The 21,197-nt window shown below is 53.2% G+C and overlaps 1 protein-coding gene across 1 annotated transcript; it reads left to right on the top strand.

Moving 5' to 3' along the window:
• The first annotated feature begins 1,894 nt into the window (after positions 1-1,894).
• Positions 1,895-19,462, top strand: Ngfr (nerve growth factor receptor). Its single transcript, XM_052196469.1, has 6 exons — positions 1,895-2,128; positions 8,263-8,404; positions 11,272-11,631; positions 15,120-15,372; positions 17,392-17,552; positions 18,197-19,462. Exons 1-6 carry the CDS (start codon positions 2,057-2,059, stop codon positions 18,487-18,489), a joined length of 1,281 nt encoding a protein of 426 aa, XP_052052429.1. The 5' UTR covers positions 1,895-2,056; the 3' UTR covers positions 18,490-19,462.
• The last annotated feature ends 1,735 nt before the right edge of the window (positions 19,463-21,197 follow it).

Raw genomic sequence — 21,197 nt, forward strand, 5'->3', positions numbered from 1 at the left:
ATTGCTGTTTGTAATTGTTGGAGTAAGGCTTAAATGATCAAGACCATGGAAATTATTAATAACCCAGGCCCAGCCATGGTGGTGTGGGTCATATTAAATTGTGTTGAGATGGATAACCTTGGCAATAATAGTAACTGGGATCATAAATTAATAACGGGAGTATTTAAATTAATGCCACAGTGTCGGTAGCCTGGTAGTAAGCAGCTCAATGCTTCTGGAAGTACTAACGCTTCTCCTTCCTGCCCGCCATGAATCCAGCCGAGAGTAAGGCAGATCTGTAAAAGCTTTGGGGGCAGGGACATCTTAGAAGTAATCTCTGTCCAGGAGGAAGGACTCCCCAGGGACTTCTGAGGTCCTGCTTGCTGCTGCCTAGGCTCTTACATCCAGTCATGGTGGTTCATGAGCATGAATTCTCAAAGCCACAGTGATGTCTGCCCATCCTTCCTGGGCACTGTCTGCTGAACTTTATTGGTTACATAGGCTAGGTTTTTTTTTTTCTTTCTGCAGTGAATGGATGAATTAAGTTTAAGTGACTCATGAGCAGGCCTTCTTTATAAATTCTCTTGGTCTGTCCCTTGTTTCTATTATTCAGGACTGTATTTTTGAAGAGGAAACTGGAGTCTAGACATAGCTAACATCTGGTGCTGGGGGAGATGTCCCCACACGGTTCCATACCAGGGCCTTCACTGTCTGGGAACCAGAAAAGGGCGGGGCAATGTTTCTCCTGAAAGACTGACTACACATTCCCTTGTATACAGGTGAATTGATGTGCCAAGTTTCTAGAATATGACCAGTGTGGTCCTCAGAAGGCCTACACAGGCCATGGATGAGTTTGTGAATTCTGAGTCCATGCAACACCTCTCCCCTTGAATCTCCTCCATGACTGAAGAAGGTCATGACATGGTCAGAGAAGACGTTACTGTCCCTGCCTGTAGGAAGCTCAGAAGCTTGTGGAATCATGTTTGGTGTGTGGTTTGTATACTCATGAGTATGTGTGTGCACTTGAGGGCTAAAGACAGATGTGGGCTTGTGTGAATATCACTGTGCACTGTGCACATGTGAATGTGTAGGGGTGTGTATGTGAATGCCATCCTGTGTGTGTTGATGTATGTCTGGCCTGTATTAGGAGCCCTTGTAGGATGCGTGGGTTTATATGAATGCCTGACGGATGATATGGGCAGAGTCAGTATAGGAGCACATGAGTGAGTGATTGTGTATTCCCCGGTTTTATGTGCACACCCATGACTCCTTCAAGCTCATGAAAGGCTGGAGATATAGTTCTGTGATACAATGCTTGCTTACTATGTGTGTGTGTGTGTGTGTGTGTGTGTAGAGATGGGGGGGGTGAGGAAACAGGGACAGAGAAACAGAGAAAGAGAGACAGTCAGTCAGACAGAGATTCCAAATTATGATATTGGGCTAGATTTCCCCTTGAGTGACCCAAGAAACAACACATCCCTTCACAAGTCGGAAGCAGCAGCCAAGAGAGGATGGAATAAGGTGTATTCCCAACCATAGCAGGAGGGCAGCCTCATTTTCAGGATAAGGGCTAGGTAGGGAACTAGGCTGAAGAAGACGTTTAAGAGAGTGAACCCCGAGGCAGGCTTCATCAGTAGGAGAGCAGTGGCCCCCGCTGGATCCACAGCATCTGCAACTGATGCTCTCCAGAACCGGCAGTGCACTGGGTACGTGGGACGCCCACAGAAAAGCCACAACGGGGCACACGGGTGCGGCTCTTCGCACGCATCACTTGACTGCTCCGGACTCCCTACCCCAGGCAGCCGGGCGGGCGCGGTTCCGGGGGTGGGGGAGGTGGGGGGGTGGGGAGGGGAGTTGGGCGGGCTAGGCGGGGAGGAGGCGGGGCTGAGGCATTGCCTTGCCTTCACCCGGCTGCTCCCGCCCCGCACGCAGCCAGAGCGAGTGGAGCCTCCGCCAGCTCCGGCGGGCAGCGGGCGCTGGAGCGCAGCGCAGCTCAGCTCAGCTCAGCTCAGCGCAGCACCATCGGTCCAGAGAGCGGACTGAACTAGATAGCGAGCACTGTCACCGGAGGCGGGCAATGAGGAGGGCAGGTGCTGTCTGCAGCGCCATGGACCGGCTGCGCCTGCTGCTGCTGCTGCTGCTTCTAGGGGTAAGTGGTTAGCAGGGGGGAGTTCTGTTAACCTTTTCAAAGAGCTGAACTCCAAGGAGATCTGAGTGCCACCACCCAGGGAACAGAATAAGATGTCAAGGTCTTAGATGCTAGGAAGCGAAGGAAGCTTAGATGCTAGGTAGCGAAGGAGCTGCGGGGCCGTGACCCACAGGGGCGCTCCGAGCTTCTAGGACTTTCAGAGCGCAGAGGCGATCCAGTCCCAGGATAGAGATGCAGACAGGACTGTTGTAACGATGCTGCTTCTTGGTGCTGCTGCTGCTGCTGCTGCTGCTGCTGCTGCTGGTGGTGGTGGTGGTGGTCCTTGGGTACTGTGATGGGTGCGGTGTAGGGGACTGGGAGCAGTCTCCGGTTGGGTGGAGGGAGGTTTGGGAATCTGAGTGCCTGGGTTCTTTGGACGGCAGCATGTGAATTCTGGGATCCCGAGGGGAGTTCTCCCTTTAACATCTTAGTCCCTGGGGAGTTGTAGGATCGACAGAATCGGGGCGAGAGAAAGAAGAGATGGGCGCTAGAGATGTGAGGGGCTAGAGACGGAACAATGTGGGAGGCGGCTGGAGGGACTGGAGGCAGAGGGGACCCGGTATGGACAATGGGGACCGGCCAGACAATGGGGGGGAGGGGCGTCGAAAGGAGCGATTCGGGAGTGGCAGAGAGGTTGAAGAGAGAGAAGTGGGCTTTATGGAGGGCAGAAAAGAGACAGCCACAAAAGAGGTAGAGAGATGGAAAGCGGGTGCGTGCCCTAAAGTGTTCGTGGCCCTGCCTGTCTACTCAAGGACCGTGCGATGAGGACAACCGAGTCACAGACGTTTCCCGCGTGGGTTCTAGCGCTCTTTCTAGCGGCCTCGCCCAGTCCGGGAATTGCGTCTGGGCATCCCAGGCTGGGAAGGGAGCGCTCACTTCACTGTGGCAAATCCGCTTCAGGGTAGTTCCTTGGCAAACATTTCACACAGTTTGAAGCAACGCAGTGGACAGAGGCAGCGCCAGGGCATCCCCCTACCCTTTAAGATGCCGGCCAGCTCTCGGATGCGGAGCGCTGGGACTCTCAAGGCGGTGAGGGTTCCGGCAGCGCACAGCTAGGGGTGGGGGGAATGCAAAAACCCCAGGCGACCCGCAGGGGGCACTGCGGGTGAGGGATTGATGTTCGGAGCTGCATGCGCGCCTAGGGCTGCGCACTGCGCCCCTTCTAAGTTAAGTACCCACGGCTCTCCGCCCTCCGCGCTCCTTCCGGTCCAGAACTTCAGAGGATCATCATCCTGCCCACACCTGGCCAGGCTTTCGGTAAAAGTCAATGAACCCTTCTCAAATGAGACAGGGGCCAATTGGATGCCTGGGATTCTGTCGGATTGCTGTTCAGAGGCACAAACTCCGGCTAAGGTCATTGGGTCCTCCTTCTATGAACCTGAGTACTCTGGTTATTTCTGACCAGATCTTAAGGAAGGTTGGCAATGAAAGTGGCGTCCTCACTCTTCCCTCCACCCTTTCCTTCATCCGAGCACTGTACCCCCAAATCTCCATCTCACTGATAAGGAGGCAGGGACTTCAGAGTTTAAACAAGTTGGTCAGAATCTCACAAGCCAGAGTCCTGTGGCTGGATGACCACCTCGTTCCAGCTCTGTACTTCATCTATTCAAGGATGCCGCTGGGGCGCGCGGAAGTGGGGAGGGGGCGGCAGCTGATCCTCTACGTTTCACAGCAGGAATGTGGGTGACACCATCCCAAAGGACAGGCAAGAGGTGGGATATGGAGGCGAACGGATGGAGAACCTTCTCAAGATCTCATCCTCCAGCTCAAACATGGTTCCCTGGCGCTGTCAGTACTCGTGGCGTCCTTCTGGGGACTTGGGAGTGACTGCAAGAGTGTTTGCTAACTAACACTTCTGGTTAGAGATGCTTCTTGGTACTAGTTAAGGTTGGCTAGGGAAGAGGGCCTGGGGCGCTGCGCGGTTCTGATCCCCGAGGGGCGAGGGCGTGGCCTCCGAACCTTGACAGACCCTTTGGACTTGAGCCCCCAGGGCTCTCCTTTGCATCTGTTTTCCCTAGGCCGCTCTGTTAGAGGCCGGCTCTGCGTTCCGCCGCGGTCCGAGCCTCTCTTCCTGCACCTCTGCGAGAGTGCTGAAACCAGAGCGCAACCCGGCGAGTCTGCTGGCCGGCCGTGCCGGTAATGGAGGCACTTTGTCATTCAGACGTCTGTAACCGGAGCCGCCCGGCTGGCTAATGCTTCTAATAGGGGCGCAGCAGCTTAGGCAGCAAACGGGCAGCGTGAGCGTCAGGGCTGCTGTGGAGGGTGGGTGGTGAAGCGGCTCCGGGAGGGGAAAAGCCTCCACCCTACCTGGTCATCCCAGTGTGGCTGTAGCACCTGACTGAGCTGGAAGGAAGGACACAATAAAAATCTGTGAAGTGCTACTATGTGATCTGCACGGTCTTAGGTACTTTGATGTTATATACACCTTAGGTCCCAGCAAGGTAAATTTAGTGATTCCCGTTATACAGTAGAGGAAGCTGACCCCCAGGAAATTGAGGCAGGGTACCAGGCTCCCCAATTTAGAAAGCAGAATTGGCGTGTTGGCTTCGTCTTTCTTCTCATGCGCAGTTCCTTTTCAGCTTCCCACCAACTGAAAGATCATGAGAGGGGGTGTGGTCCTGACCTGCCACTGCCTGGGTAAATTAGACGCTGCCCTGTGGCTCTGAACCCGGCCACTCCCCTGTTTCACGTGTGCAGAGAGAGAGACCCAGCCTCTCTTCAAGTTCGCACAAGGCAGCTTCCTAAGGAATGAACCCCAGTCTCCTACTCACAACTCAGTGGCTTTCCAAAGGGGTGAGGACTGGGGCAGTAAATCAATGCCTAGCCTTGGCTAAAGCTCTCTAGATATTGGAAAATCCCTCCCCCCATGTGGTTGTGACCGGGCTCTATTCTCTGAGGAGCCTTCTCTGACGCTGTTATGAATGGTCAGGATTGAGACTATGGAAGCATCCATATGGTTGCAAACCCTATTGTTGCTTTTTTTTTTCTGTTTTATCCATTTTTTTTTAAAGAAGCCAATTCATCCAAGCACTGACAGCCAGCCCTGCAACAACATAAGTAGATCGTAAACATTTTGAAAAATGGAGAAGTCACGCTATCAACCTTGAAATGAATAAATGCAGTAGATATAACTACAGGCAAATGGGTATGTCACTTTGATAAATTGATCAATTTGGATCGGAGTTTGGAGCAATTAGCCTCAACTCTAGTCACACGCTCCTGCTTGGCCGATGCCTCCCTTTCTGTTTTGTCTTCCCTGGGCAGCAGCTCCTACTCCCTAAGACACACTACTTCCTCAACAACTACCATTGATTGAACTCCTCCTATCCTATCCTATCCTATCCTATCCTATCCTATCCTATCCTATCCTATCCTATCCTATCCTATCCTATCCTATCCCCAGGCGGCTCTGCATACTTGATTCCATTCAATTCTCACAGCCGCCCGCCAGGTGTTGGAGCCACGCTCAGGGCTGTGTTTTAAATGGAAAACTGAGATTCAGGAAGAATAAGATGCTCAAAATCACAGGCTACTTTGTAACAAATCTTGGATTTTATAACAGAGAGAACATAAACCAAGTACAGATGTGAATACTGATTATGCGGCCTTGACTCTGTGTGTAAGTTCTAAAAGAAGTGAGGAGGCCTGGGGAGAGGAGGGAGGAGGGGGAGGAGAGAGGAGGAGGAGGGAGGAGGAGGACAGGGAGGAGTGGGAAGGAATGAGGAGAGGGAAGGAGTGGAGAGGGAAGGAGTGGAGAGGAGAGGGGAGGAGCAGGCAGGAGAGAGGAGGAGCAGAGAGAGGAATAGGGAGGAGCAGGGAGGAGTGGGGAGGAGCGGGGAGGAGTGGGAGGGAACAGCTTCTTGCCAGAGGTGCTTGCCCAAAGCTGCTATGTCTCTGACTAGGATCAGACAGCCCCCGGCGGCCCTTCAGCACACACCCTGCAACTCCCTGCTGACCTTGGTTAAGAGGAGCGGTGGTGCACACCCCAGGTCCACTAGGGAACAAGGCACAGTGGAGGGCGGAAAAGAAAAGTTGTAAAGTATATTGACCCCCATACTCCCCCACTCATTTAAAACAGCAGTTAGAGGCAGGTACTGTCCTGATTACCTACTGGTAGGAAGCAGAGGCACAGAGAAATTAAAAACCTGTCACTCTGGCCCTAAGTGATGAGGGACTCAGATCAAGAAGTGGACTGGGCAGGGATTATGCCCAAATGTTTGACTCGGGACACTTCTTCCCCCCATGTCAGCTTCTACTCAGTCACGCCTTCACCTGTCTGTCTGTCTGTCCCCCATCTCCATTTCTCTATGTGTAGTCCTGGCTGGCCCTGAACTCCTATCTTCCTTTCTTGACCTCCCTTATGCTGGGATCACAGGCATGTGTGCTCCCGGCTCCTGGCCAGCTTTTTACCCGGTCCGGTGGCATCATTATTAAAGATTCCATTAGAACTGACACTTTACGTTCTGGGAGAGGGACTCTTCCGGCCATACTGCGATAGGAGCAAGAAGTGACAACTGATACCCTGACAGGAAGAGAAGGGACAGGAAAACTATCAAAAAGCTGACAAAAGGACAAAAATGTGTTCATCTGGGATGCAGAACATGAGAACACTGCGGCACTGCAGCCTGGGTAATCGCTGGTGCTAGCAGCCGGTGCCCCAGTGATGGAGAAACAGGACAACCTCAGTCCATAGCTCTCAGCCTGTCTAATCTGGGTGGGATGGGGGGTGATAGGAACACTTCCTCGAGGAAGTAATATTTAAGCAGAGTCCTATGTGATGAAAGGAAATCAGAACAGACCCTTCTGAAATCTCAACTCCTGGGAGAAGCCTGCCTCGGGGCTCCTGGTCTGCAGATGTTGCCAGCCAGCACTCCTGCTGCCAGCACCTGGGAGGAGATGGTAGCAGCTTCCTCTGCAGCCTGCACGATCTCTGCTGACCTTATGGAGACCACGCTGCCCCAGGGCATCACCTAGTGTTTTACCCCTGCCTCTGTTTCTTTTTCTACCAAAATCTGGTGAAACCACAGTGGGGGTGTTTGTTTGTTTGTTTGTTTTGTGTGTGTGTGTGTGTGTGTGTGTGTGTGTGTGTACAAGGTCTGGAGCCTGCGGAGAAGGAAGGCTTTGGAGTTTTTATTAGACATTAAGATTGTTCTTTAAGGAACAGAAGCAGAGTGAGCCTCCAGCAGCCCCTCCCTCTGGGAAATCTGGTGCTAAGTCGTCCCATCTATGAGCAAAGATGCTTTAGTGGCAGGAATCTGAGTCTCCTCCCCCTGATCTAGCTCTGTTCCCAGGGGCCACATGGGAGGAGAGGGGAGGGGATGGAGGCAGGCTAGAGACGGGAAGTCAACTCTGGGAGAACAGAGTTGCTGGATGGTGAGAGTGGCCACTGATAACAGGAATCCCTTTCTCTCTGTCTTGTCTCCAGATTTGACTATCAGTCTTTGCCCTGGCACCAAGCTGTCCCTGTATTTATCTGTAGAGAGGTAAAAACTCCCAAAGGAAACCCAGGGCAGGCCAGAAATCTCTAGTACAGAGTCAAGATTTGAACCCAAGACCTCTCTGACTTGCGCTCTTGGACATAGACAACTCTCTTTTGATATTTAATATGGGGAATGAGACCTGGAGGAGGGCCCTGTTCCTCTTGTTTTAGGAGAGATCCCAGCCTCTGGGTAACTGCAGCCCTGCAGGTGTGAGGTTTAGAAAATGGAGTTTGGGCCAGATTTCAGCTCCACTGGCCCCCTTGGCTAGGGGCCCTGTGCATGCTGCAATCTGTCCAGCGGTTCTGGATGTCGGTCTCAGGCTGCCCTCCTCATGTGGTGTGTCCTCAGGACCCCACGAGAGGCTGTAACCCTAAGGTGAACTTTGCTGAAGGTCAGCCACGGAGGCTGTGACCTCACACCCCAGCAGCAGTCGAGGGCCCCACTGTCCCCCCACAGCCTTCCTTCCTGCTAGCTTTGATCCTCCTAATGCCTCCCTGGTGAGCTCATCCCAGCCCAGGTGGTTCTAATAGAAAGCATTAAGAGGGAGGCGTTTGATCCCTCGGAAGACACCCCCTTTCTCCTGCCAGGCTGACCCTGTGATCTCCTTCCACCCAGGTGTCCTTCGGAGGTGCCAAGGAGACCTGTTCCACAGGCCTGTACACCCACAGCGGAGAGTGCTGCAGAGCCTGCAACTTGGGTGAAGGTGTGGCCCAGCCTTGCGGAGCCAACCAGACCGTGTGTGAACCCTGCCTGGACAGTGAGTCTGTTCGGGTGGCAAATGGGGGGAAGGTTTAGCATGCGTGGAACAGAACTTGGACGTGTTTTGCCTGCTGGCAGGTCCCCTGCCAACCTCTGCATGGTCATCAGAAGTGAGTGGGATATAATGTAAGAGCGGGGAGGGGCTGAATAGATAAGGGAGGGTGTGCAGAGGGAGGAGGGGACCTGGTGGGGGAGCCCCAGAGGGGTCTCCCTTCCAAGCCCCAGCCCCCCGCCCCTCCCAAGCAGAGGCTGATAGAAGAGGATAGCTAGGCAGGGAGAAGGAACTGATGCTTAGGCCAGCTAAAAATACCTTCCGTGCTACAAGATCAATGGCTGTAGCCTACCCTCTGTGGCTTTGGGGGGAAGAGGAAGGAGGATCAAGTCCTAGCTGCCCTGGAAACTGACCTTGGGGGATCCTGGGAGGGTGTGGCTGCCTCTCCTCCAGGTGGCTGCTCTGTGGCTTTCTGATGCCAAGAAGGATGTGGGGGGTGGGCGGCGGCTGCAGCACCGCCTATGGGGTGGCATGAGGCGGGAGCTGCAGAGTGGAGTTAGCTGGCATTTCCTTCAGAAATAGGCTCATCTTCCAGGAGTAGTGGAGGGAGAGACCAGATGACAGCTCTGTTCTCATCCCCTTGTGAGTTCTGTGCCTTGTGGGACCAGGAGGCTCAGTCTTTTCTGCTACACATCTCAGGGCTCTGCTGCTGCAAGATAAAGCTCTTTCTTTCCCTGTCTGCTGCCAGTAAGATCCTGCCTCTGCCCAGCATGTAGTCCCCGCCCCCCAGGAGGGCCTGCTGGTGACAGAATAAGGAGCTGGGAACTCTGAGTCTCCCAGCCAGGCCTCACTTACCTCTGTAGGCTCTCTCCAACCTCCAGGTAACCTGACTCCTTAGTGTTCTCAAACACACGCATTTCTATCTCTGTGCTTGTGACTTCTGTAACCCTGTTCCCGGTAATGGGACACCTGGGCTGGGTGGGAAGGCTCTTCCCTGCCTTGGGTTCATGGAGTCTCTGTCCCAAGACAGAGTCAACATCAGTCACTGAATGAATACTGCCCCTCATTGCCTGGGTGCCAGTGTCTTAGGCCACATCGTGCTCTCTCCTGTTTACCCTTCTTCAGCAGCTACTGGGATGGAGGCTCAGGGAAAGCCAGGTCAGGAATTAGGAGAGCCAGGGGCAGCTCCCTGCCTCTCTCCCTCCCTCTCCTCCCTCTTGGGTTTCCTCTGCCACACTCCCCTCCAGCTGTGTTAACAGGCTGCTTTTACAAGCCTGCTTTATGGGCTGGGGACCCCAGCGGACTTTCCCCTCCATCATCAAAAAAAACGTTTCCACTAGGAAGCCTGTTAAGCTCCTGCCTTCATGCTCTGCCAAAAAAAGACCACAGTTTTCACACCATCTGAAACCTGCTCCCAGGAGTCTTCCGGCTCAGTTCTGTGCTTTCCCAGGAGCCAGCTCATTTTTTTTCATCCTGCCCGCCCTCACCCCATAGAGTACCCTCTCATTTGGAGAGACTGTCCTGCTAAGTACTGCTAAGTACTTCCTGCTGTCCTACTGTATCTCAACCACCAATGATCTTTATCACTATTCATCATGGGGCCCATTACTGTATTCTTCATCACAACCCTGTGGATATGTGTGACTTTAGTTAGTTTTTGTTGTTTGTTTGCTTGTTTTGGGTTTTAAATTGTTTGTTTGACTTTTTTGTTGTTGTTTTCTGAGATAGAGTTTCCTTGTGTGTAGGTAGCCCTGACTATCCTGGATCTTGATCTATAGACCAGGCTGGTCTCTTAACTCAGAGATCTGCCTGCTTCTGCCTTCCGAATGCTGGGATTAAAGGTGTGCACCACCACCAGCCGGCTCTTTATTTAGTCTTATGATAGGTTCTCATTCACTCCAGCCCAGCCTAGCCTCAAAATCACGTTGTAAAGCAGACTGGCCTTGAATTCGCAATCTTCCTGTGCACCACCATACCCAGATGCTATTTCAACAGGGAAAAGAAAATGCTCAGAGAGGTTAAAATCACAGAGCTAATGAGTCGTGGAAGTGAGTTTTGAAGTCAGATCTGCCTGATACCTGGGGAGGGGAAGCAAAGTACCTCTGTATGGACCACCTGGAAATGGACCTGTTACCTACCCAGGCCCCTCCCATCCTGTTTTCTCTCCTGTCCCCACTGTGACCATGCTTCCTAGGATATTTAGATGGTTGGCTTGGGAACTGACCCTTTATTCTGAAAGGACCAGGGGGACCGTACGTGCAAGTCTTTCTTGCTGTACCTGCTCTGTCTTCATTGGTGCACTGGTCTGCTTTAGAGCCATGTGTGCCCTTGGGCAGGCAGCATGGTAAGGTGCAGGTGTTATGGTATGTCAGTATGGCATTCTGCTACCACTCCCATTCCAGACCTCCATGAGCCGCCCTCTCCCACCCCCTGGGAAGAGGGCCAAAAAAAAAAAAAAAACAGCTCAGCCATGGGCTTTCAGGGCACAGCTCGCCTCTGGCCAGCCTGTGAGGCTAGACAGAACCATTCATATTGTATTTTAATCGTGCTGGGAACTCTTTGAGATTTGCCAAGGGATCTACCTAAGCAGCTGGGCCCTCGGGAGACCCCAGGACCAACTCTTCTGGCGTCTGGAGAATGGGTCTCCTTCCCAGTCAGTTGCCTGGTTTAGCTTTCACAGGCTGAGGGTGAGGGACTTCAGAAAAGAGAGTGGGGGACAATAAGAAGGTGACGCTGAGATGGAGGCAATAGTCCTAGCTGGGGATGGGGACAGAGGGACGCCAGTCCTATGTTCATATGTCCGTGCTCAAACACCGTCCTAGTGACCGAGTTCTGATGCCGATGCTTCCCCGTGTGTGTGCTGTTGTCTGCAGGTGTTACATTCTCTGACGTGGTGAGCGCCACCGAGCCGTGCAAGCCGTGCACGGAGTGCCTGGGCCTGCAGAGCATGTCTGCACCCTGTGTGGAGGCAGACGATGCAGTGTGCCGATGCTCCTACGGCTACTACCAGGACGAGGAAACTGGCCGCTGCGAGGCTTGCAGCGTGTGTGAGGTGGGCTCAGGGCTCGTGTTCTCCTGCCAAGACAAACAGAACACAGTGTGTGAAGAGTGCCCAGAGGGCACATACTCAGACGAAGCCAACCACGTGGACCCGTGCCTACCCTGCACGGTGTGCGAGGACACTGAGCGCCAGTTACGCGAGTGTACGCCCTGGGCTGACGCCGAATGCGAGGGTGAGCATGGTTCCGGGCAGGGTGGGGTCCGGGTGCAGAACTAGATTCGTGAGGAAAGGCGCCCTCTAGAGGTCGTAAGGGCCTAGACTGGCCTTCAGCGGGCAAGCACCCTCGTGGAGGCATACTAACCCTCTTGATAAGTGCACCGAGATGGTGATTCTAGATTCAACCTCACAGCAAAATCTTTTCCTCTAATTCCTTCTTTGGACTGACCTTGGGAAAGCCCGGCTTACTGTTCACCGGAAGAAGTCATCCTACCTCCTCTCTCAGCGATTATATGGGTGTCAAACAGCATCTGGAAGGCACCATAGATGCCACATTCTGAAGCAGGCTTCCTTCCAGACTAGAGCAGGTTTTCTGATCTGGAGTGAGGCTGGGAACTGACAGGAGCGAGGGCCCTTCAGCTATGAGGCCAGATGTGGGTGGCAATGATGGCAATAGCAATCCAAATCAAATTAGCCATGAGTGACATCAGGGGATCACTCCCATCCCTGGACCTAAGTGGTTTCTGATGGCCATAGGGTCACCATAAGGTTGTTGGGGTGGGTGGCACGTTCCCCTCAAGAAGGTGTCTGGAGATGAGGTAGAAGCATTATGGCCATTTAATGAGATGGAGTTAGTTGAAAAAAAAATGTCCAGGTAATGAAGGAAGTGCTTCTTTGGGGGGGGGGAGAGGCGTGGCAGGCCTGGGGGAGGGGTAGGATACAGTAGGGTGTGCTTGGAGAGCTCTTGTCTACAGAGGGCTGTAGACAAGAGAAGGCTGTGGACTTGCCTTATCCAGATAGCTCTCCTGAAAGAGAGAGAGATCCTGGGACAGGAGGAGGCAGCTGGGAGCCAGGGCATAGCCACCATGGTCACTGGTAGTATGCATCTCTGAGGGGCCAGGAAACCTGGTATTGGTTTTGTCATTCTGCTCATCAGCGGCTGGCCTGCCCATGGACCTATTTGTCTTTGGATTTTAATCTCAGGTTGCCCTCACATTGAGCTGGTGAGAGTACCACCTTCAGGAAGTCCCTAATCTCCCCTTACCCGCCCCCCAGAGGGAATGGCCTTTGACACAGGTCCAGTGAGGGGAACATGGTAGTCCAGCCCATGGTCACTGGAGGAAGAAGACAGCCCCGGCTTTGAAGATTCCCGACCCCGATGGAGGCAACAGTTTCTGCTTCCCCTCAGCCTCTTGTGTAGTAGAGGATAAAGATCCCCTGTCCTGGGGACAACCTCCCCCTTACCCAGACCTGAGCTTGCTCTAGTAGCAAAGCAGAGAAGGCAAGCTACACTGAGGCCCCAGATATGTTCGCAGTTCTTTGCTGTATAGGTGGAGAGGGCTGGGGCACAGGCCCCAGGGTGGCTGTGGTGTAGATTTCCACGGGCCAAGACAGGCAAATAGCCTCCAAGGCTAGGCTGAGCAGGGAGAGAGCGCTTAGCAGCCAGGCAGCAGGAAGCGCAGTTCTGTGGGCAAGTCTGGATCAGCCTGTGGAGCCAAGGTCAGGCAGGGGTGCGATTAGAGGAGAGGGAGGACCTGGTTGGAAAGGGGCAGGCTCTGTTGTGCAGGCAATCATTTCTTCCTGGATTCCATCCTTCTTTCTCAGCCATCTTGGCAGAAGGTACCCCCAGAGGAGCATTTATCCTTATATTGTTCTTTCTGCTCCAACCTCTGAAGGGTTAAATGTTGGCCCTGAGGCCAAGCATCCCTTTCAGGAAATGGAATTTGATTCTTGGGCTGGCAACCCACTCTTGTCCAATGTAGCATACTTGCCCGCATATACATTTCAGGTGTCAGCATGGTGACTCACCCAGCCTTGGAGCAGATGCCCAGCCTCCTTACCGCATTGAAGTTTAGGAGGGGTCACCTGCTCCCTCTTCTTCCTGATAGCTCCCATTCCGGAAGTGGCTGTCAGGACCTGCCAAGCGCTTAGCGGCTTGGAATGCTACAGGACAGGGCCACATCTGGATCTCGTCTCCAACCCCTATCAGAGAGGCTGGGGGCGGGGGTGAGGGGAGGTGCCCTGGACACTCGACACTGTCTTTAACCCTTCTCTGAGGCTCCTTCATTTCCGTCTCCCTCACTCACCCACATCAACCTCAGGGGCAGGACTGTCAGTCTAAACCGAGTCACATCTACAGCCTCTGGATTCAGGCTACACCTTCAACCTTCCCTGTTACCCTAGCAGACCACAGGAAGGCCAGTCTTCTAGGGTCTAACACCCAGACAGGACTGTCTCTTCCTCTTCCCACCGCCCTCCTTCCAGGCCTGCCTGGTACTGGGATGGGGGAGGGGTGGGACTGGGTAGCAGATGGCAACCTTCTCCCACTGCCAGCCAGATGGATTCCAGACTCACATCTGGGGGCCTTACCCCTCAGGAGGTGCTGAAAATGGAGGTCTTTGAAGCATCTCTGTCTCGAGCTGGGGAGACCCAGAGGGCTAGTGGGCAGCTTTAACTCCAGCTTGGGTGGGCACAGTGTAGACTGGGCGGGGTAGGGCTGGGTAGCAAAGTGTCCTCCCCTTAACCTTACTAGCATACCCTGTCTGCTTCCCCTCCCTGCTTTCCCTGCGTAGGAAGTGAGACTGGATAAGACAGGCTGCTTTGCCCAGACAAGTATCCCCCATGCCACCCTCCAGAGCCTACAACCCCTAGTACTGCCTCTGGCTGGGTGGCAGAATGGAAAATCCCACCCATTAGTGCCAAGAGGGGCTGGAGCCTCTGCCAGGAAGGCTGGCAATGTCCAAATGGCATGAGCGGGCCTAGATGGGTGGCCAAGCACAGAATTGCTCCTTCTGAAGCAATAGGCAGTGCCGGCGACTTTCGTAGGCCCTCCCTCCGCCAGCCGTCTGTTTCCTGCTAACAAGGGTGCCAGCTGTCTAACCCATTTTTCTCTAGGTGCCAGGGCTAGGCTGTTGTGGGGGGAGGGGTCAGGCGTCACAAGAAACATGCTAGCCACTGTGCAAGGACTGGCTGGGATAAGCAAGGCAGTTATACATCTAGCGCCAGCCTAGACCTGGAGCATCTGAGTCAGGAAGGGGCTGAGTGCCACCTGCCGGGCAGCATCTCTGATCCGGCTTCCCATCAGCTCTAAGTGCTCGATCCTTCCTGAAGGCCACGGTCACTAGGCCAGAGCAGTTACATTCCTCAAAGGAAGCTGCTCCAGCTTGAAGAGGCTCTACAGCTCAGGACTCTTGGTTTCCACTCCCGGATGCTGGCGGAGACTAGAATCCTGGTTCCAAAGCCTAAGCCAAAAAATTGTTTAGAGACCATTTCTTTTCAGAAAGCCCATTCTCTAGATGGGGAAATCAAGGCCCCATATGAATATAAGTCTCCTATCATACAGCTCTTGCTCTTCTTTTCTAAGTTGCGTGTGCACAGTCCCAGCTCCCAGCCTGGCCCTGTGTGCCTGGACCCAGGCGTCAGAGGCTCATGATGAGGCCCTGGAAAATTGGAGCTAAGCGGAAGGCCTGGGTAAGTCCTAACTCCTGTGGCCCTGTTCCACAGAGATCCCTGGCCGATGGATCACAAGGTCTACACCTGCGGAGGGCTCCGACATCACAGCGCCCAGCACCCAGGAGCCCGAGGCACCCCCAGAGCAAGACCTCGTAGCCAGCACGGTGGCGGATATGGTGACCACTGTGATGGGCAGCTCCCAGCCTGTAGTGACCCGAGGCACCACTGACAACCTCATTCCTGTCTATTGCTCCATCTTGGCTGCTGTGGTTGTGGGCCTCGTGGCCTATATTGCTTTCAAGAGGTAAGAGGGGGCACACGGAGGACGAAGGAGACATTTGCTCCGACCTTGACCTGGAAACATGCATACCCTTAATTCAACCCGAAATTCATCCTCACTCGCTACCTCATGCCGGACTCTTGGGTGTGGCCGTGTGTGTGTGTGTGTGTGTGTGTGTGTGTGTATGTGTGTGTGTGTATGTGACTGTGTATATGTGTGGTGTATGTGTTCGCATAATATGTGTGTGTGGTGTATGTATGGTGTGTATGTGTATAGTGTGAGTGTGTGAGTTAGTGTGTAAGTGTGTGTGGGGGGTGAGTGTGTGGTGTGTGTATGTGGGTGTGGGTGTGTATGTGTGAGTGTGTATGTGTGGTGTGTATGTGTATGGTGTGTGTATGAGTATATTTGTGTGTGAGTGTGTGTTATGTGTGTATGTGAGGAGGTGAGTATGTGTATGGTGTGTGTATGTATGGCATGTGGGGGGGTATGGGGTATATATGTGTGTGGTGTATGTGTTAGTATGTGCATGAGTGTATTATGGTGTGTGGGGGAGTGTGTGTGTGTAGTGGGTATGTGTGTAGTATATGGTATATGTGTGTAGTGTGTGTGTGTGTGTAGTCTATGTGTGTAGTGTGTATTGTGAGTATAAGTATGAGTGTGTGTGTGTTAGAACAGGGTTTCCTTTTCTGTCCTGGCTCCAGCTCTTCCCTAGTCCCAGGCTGCTCCTCGTTCCTGAGTCCCTGCCACCACCTCTGGCTCCGTACCTCCTTGCCCTCAGCCCCACTCGCCCCACGGCTCCTGGTTCTGCACACATGTGCCTCTTCTTATCCTAAGCCACCCTTGCTTCCTGTCACTTCCGGACTTCCCTGTTACCCTTGGGCTCCTGTGGCACCCACATCAAAAAATTCAAGACAGAAGAACTCTCAGAAGGCGTCTTCAACTTTGAATGTGTGTCCCATTCCGTTTTTGTCTTTCTTTTCTTTTTTTCCTTTCTTTTATTTTCCTTTGGTATTTTGTTTTTAAATCATCAAAGTGATCCATGCTTTTTAAAAGCAAATGCAAACAAGGCCGAGTTTGTCTTGTGGTGCTGCAGAATGGAACCCAGACCTCTGAACGCGCCAAGCAAGCTTACAGTAAGCAATAGCCCCAAGTCCCGAGGCTTCTCAATATCGTCTGAAGCAAAAAGCATAAGCCTCATTTTATCTCCTCAAATCCGACCCATCTTGTGGGACATCTCTTTGGGATAACACTTGTTTAGATGGTTAGAATGCTTTTTTCATATATATAAACACCCACACATGAATGTTCTATAATTACACATAGACATGAAGAGCTTTTCTAATGACTCGGTGGGAATGCACCACTCACCTCCTACAATGTACTTTTAATCCCCCTCAGGAGGGTTTTCCTCAGAACACAGATTATCTGATCATTGACAGCCTTTCATTCAACAGCACTCGACAAGGACTGTAATGTAGTTAGCCAGTCCTCTCTTGATGGACATTTATTGTCAGGGTTGTTGCTGCTGCTGCTGCTGCTATTGATGATTGCCAAGGAAATCTGTGTGTGTATGCGCATACGTGTGCATGTGTGTGTGTGTGTGTGTGTGCGTGCATGCGAGTGAGTGAGTGAGAGAGAGAGAGCGACTGAGCAAGAGAAAGAGAGATTGGTGCTCACATATGGGAGTATTTTAGAAGGGTAGATTAGGAAAAATGGAATTTCTAGGAAGTCATTTATTTATGTAGTTTGTTCTGTGAGCATTTACTGAATGCTTACCAAGTTTCTCCACCCTTACAGAGCTTTCAGTGTGTGTGTGTGTGTGTGTGTGCGTGTGTGTGCACGCGCACCCACATGCAGAAATGAGCACCTTATCACGTCTCAGCCTTTTGGATAAGATCATATAAAGAAATAAGCTCTGTAGACACTTTGGAGGGCATTGCTACACTCCTGGCCTCAGTGGGCAGCACAGCTACACTGGCTGCACTGATGGAATCCTCACCCTGGCCTGTCCCCTGTTCTCTGTCCCCTGTCCCTGGGCCACAGGTGGAACAGCTGCAAGCAAAATAAACAAGGGGCCAACAGCCTGCCTGTGAACCAGACACCGCCACCGGAGGGGGAAAAGCTGCACAGTGACAGTGGCATCTCTGTGGACAGCCAGAGCCTGCACGACCAGCAGACCCATACACAGACTGCCTCAGGCCAGGGTGAGTGAGAATCCAAAAGACTGGGAGCTCAGTTATGAGTAGACTACAGGAAGGACCGGCTGGGTACCAGGGTAGGAGAGGCTGAGTGGGGTGGGGGACAGGAGAAAGGGAACTTTTTTTGTTTGTTTTTTGTTTTGTTTTGTTTTCTCCTGGAATGACTTGGGAAATGCAGGCTTTTCCAAGTTGGAGCAACCAGACTCATCAGGCTAATTGTCCCCCCTGGGGGTTAATTACTGCCCAAAGTAGCTGCAATTAGCCTCCTGCCCTGGACTTCTAGGAAACAAGTGGTTAAGTGTGTACCTTAATTAGTGGCCCAGAGCCAGGCTCTAGGACACTTGCTGCAGTTGTCTGGAGCTCAAGTGCCCTGTCCCCCTCCTCAACCTTGATGATTGCTGCAGGGGGAGGGGACACTGGTGGAGAGGATAGTGACAGGGGAGGATAGAGGGAACAGTGAGTCAGCAGGCCCCAGGTCCCTCCCACCCAGGCCCCATCTAGGACCTCATCTTGGCTAGCCCTCTGCCTCTAACTCTAGACTTGGAGGAGTGTGCCTTGGCCCTTCTGGGGTCTTGGACCAAGTCAGTCGCTAGATGCACCGAAGGAAGGAGAGTTCAGGGTTAGGGGCTGAAATCCTCTGTTCTCCACAGCCCTCAAGGCGGATGGCAACCTCTACAGTAGCCTGCCCCTGACCAAGCGTGAGGAAGTAGAGAAGCTGCTTAATGGGGACACCTGGCGACATCTGGCAGGCGAGCTGGGCTACCAGCCTGAGCATATAGACTCCTTTACCCACGAAGCCTGCCCTGTCCGAGCCCTGCTGGCCAGCTGGGGTGCCCAGGACAGCGCGACCCTCGATGCCCTTTTGGCCGCCCTGCGACGCATCCAGAGAGCTGACATTGTGGAGAGCCTGTGCAGCGAGTCCACGGCCACATCCCCAGTGTGAGCTCACAGACCGGAAGCCCCTGTCCTGTCCCACATTCCAACGACTGATGTTCTAGCCAGCCCCCACAGAGCTGGCCCTCTCTCCCTTGGGGTGGCCCAACAATCAGAACCGAGCATCTCTGTGCAGGGGCTCTGTGTCCCACTCCCCAAACTACAGCCCTGTTGCTGCTCCTGAGGGGACCTTTGCTTCTGACCATACTCCCTCTCCGGCCAGAGATAGGACCACCCCAAGCTTGTCTTGCCCCATGACCATCTCAGGCCTCTCCTTTCTTTCTACACATTAGCTGTGTCAGATCTAGGGGTTTGACACTAGAGAAGGTGACAGGGGCACCCCTAAGACTCAGGAGGTACGGAAGAACCAGAGCCATGGACTCCACACTGTGAACCGGAGAACGGGGATGGCGCTGTGGTAGGCGAGACCTTCCTCAGCCCCTCCCTTCTCCCCTCTGGCCAAAGATGAAGAGGATTACCGGCCTATCTGAGCTGAAAGCGGGTTTGGAACCCAGTCCGCACTCCCCTCTTACACACAGGATGGTAAAGTCCAGAGAGAGGCAGGGACTGACCTAGGCCACCCAACAACAGGGAGATCAAATATAGGCTGACACACTCCTCTCTGAGTGAGGGCGTCAAGTGTGCTTGTTGGCACGGATAGAGTGACTTTCAGGGAAAATATCTGGAAGCCACGTCTGCCCCACCCTCAACCACTTGCAGGCCCCTACCCAACCCTTGTGCAGATGAACTGTCTGTCCAAGACCTGCTCCATTGGCCTATTCTAATGGAGTCGGGCTAAGGGCTTGAGGAGTGGGTGCTGCCTTCCTCTGTCTGCTTATCACGTGACATTTGTGGAGGGATGAATCTGTTAGCACCTTCACTCTTGGCATAAGCCTGAAGTTAACCTTAGTCAGCCCTAGGGGTCAGGTACCAAGGGCTCCCACCCCACAATCCAACACCACACACACACACACACACACACACACATACAGATATCTTGCTTCCTCCCCCGCCATGGTTCTTTTTGGGCTGAGACTAGATCCGGCTGGGAGCCACTGCCAGAGCAAGATCTGCTGAGCCTCCTGGGGTTGTTTTCCTCACCACCACCCCCACCCACCCCCGCAGCCTCCCCCAACCCCCCCAGGTCTGGCAGGCCAAGGATTGCTGCATCTGAGCTGGCGTCTGTCATCTGATGGACTGTGCGTGGAGGAGTACCCTCACCCCTCCCCTTCTTGAAGCCCGACTTTGGCTGCGCCCAGAAGACTACAGCAAAGAACAGCAGGCTGGTGTGAGAACACAAGAGACAGCAGATGCTGGCCCGCAGTCTGCAGCGGCAGCTTTCTCCTCAGTTCCAAGGCCCCTGCAAAGGACTGATTTTCTGCACACAGCCAGGAAGGGGCACGAGGGCTCAGTGGCACTTCCACTGGCTGGCTCCTTGGCCTGTTCGGTTTTGCTTGCTGTCGGAATGAGTGGGCTCCCCCTCTATTTAGCATGAAGGAGCCCCAGGCAGGAGCCCCAGGCAGGGTATGCACAGACTGACCACCATCTCTTCCCACTCAGGGCTCACCCAACCCTGTAAAGAGACCAGGAGCATTGTATGTAGGTGGTATTTTTATGGACCTCAATCTGCAATTAGTAGAGGAACCCCACCTGCTGGCCCTCCCTGGGGGACACCTGGGAAGTGGGACATTCTTTGTGTATTTATTTTCCTCTCCAGAAGCTGGGGGGCGGGTGGGAGCTGCAGGTACAGTTTAGCATGTGTTTGGTTCTGGGGTCTCTCCAGCCTTATTTTGGGCCAAGACGGAACCTCTGGCCCTCCAGCTGGTGACTATGAGCTCCAGACCCCTTCGTGCTCCCTGATACCTTCCCCTTGCATCCTGTATAATCATTTCTTGGGCCCTCCCAAAACCTACACATAAAAAATACGTGATGACCATTAAATAGCAAAAAAAAAAAAAAAAAAAAAAAGATGCCAAGAGACTTTTTTTTTTCTGGAAATAACCATATTTTGTTAGTTGGGATTAAATGTGTAAAGCAATGTCCCTTCCCCTGAAGCCTTTATAATTTCCAACTTAGTTCCTTTCCTTTTTTCTAGAAGTTTTGATAAGAATCTGGCAACTCCCGCATATGCAGTCAAGAAGTGGGTGGAGCCCTTTGCTCCCAGATCTCAGAGAGGGAAAGTAAAAAACTGCCGGGCAGGAAGCTGGCCAGCTGTGAAGTGGACCAGATGTCAGAAGTGAAACTGACCACAGGGGAGCCAGAGGCTTGCTAGGAGGGCCGGGTCATGACCCCACAGCTCCCAGCCACCCACATGGCCTGTAAGACACAGAAGCGTTCTCATACACAAGATTACACAGGATCTGGGTCCAGATGGCCCAGCAGGACACTGGCTGGCTTGGCCAGGAGTCAGGCAGGCCCCTCCCTTGAGACTCTGAAGATCATAACCGGAGCTCTTACTTCTCTGGCCCGGGAGCCTCTAGGACCCCTGGCTCTAAGCTGTGCCCCTTCAGAGGCTGGTGAGGCAGGTAGTCAGACTGGTCCTCTTACTCAGGGCTCCATCATCCAGGTCCTCTACTGGGAGTGGTCACCCTGGAAGGCAAGAGAAGGATTTGCTCTTCTAGGAAGAACAGCAAACAAACCTCCAGCCTTCCATGCCAAGGGAGTCGGGCCAGTGGGGCCCAGCCAAGAGTCAGACACCAGGGAGACAGGAGCCTCCTT

The sequence above is a fragment of the Apodemus sylvaticus genome, chromosome 10 (assembly GCF_947179515.1).
Source record: "Apodemus sylvaticus chromosome 10, mApoSyl1.1, whole genome shotgun sequence".
In the NCBI taxonomy this organism is placed as follows: Eukaryota; Metazoa; Chordata; class Mammalia; order Rodentia; family Muridae; genus Apodemus; species Apodemus sylvaticus.

What these genes read in the sequence shown, in the direction of transcription:
- Ngfr (XM_052196469.1), top strand. Translation starts at nt 2,057, where the DNA reads ATGAGGAGGGCAGGTGCTGTCTGCAGCGCCATGGACCGGCTGCGCCTG. An exon ending in GCCTATATTGCTTTCAAGAG is followed by an intron (nt 15,373 to 17,391) that starts GTAAGAGGGGGC and finishes CCTGGGCCACAG; the next exon opens with GTGGAACAGCTGCAAGCAAA. An exon ending in ACAGACTGCCTCAGGCCAGG is followed by an intron (nt 17,553 to 18,196) that starts GTGAGTGAGAAT and finishes TGTTCTCCACAG; the next exon opens with CCCTCAAGGCGGATGGCAAC.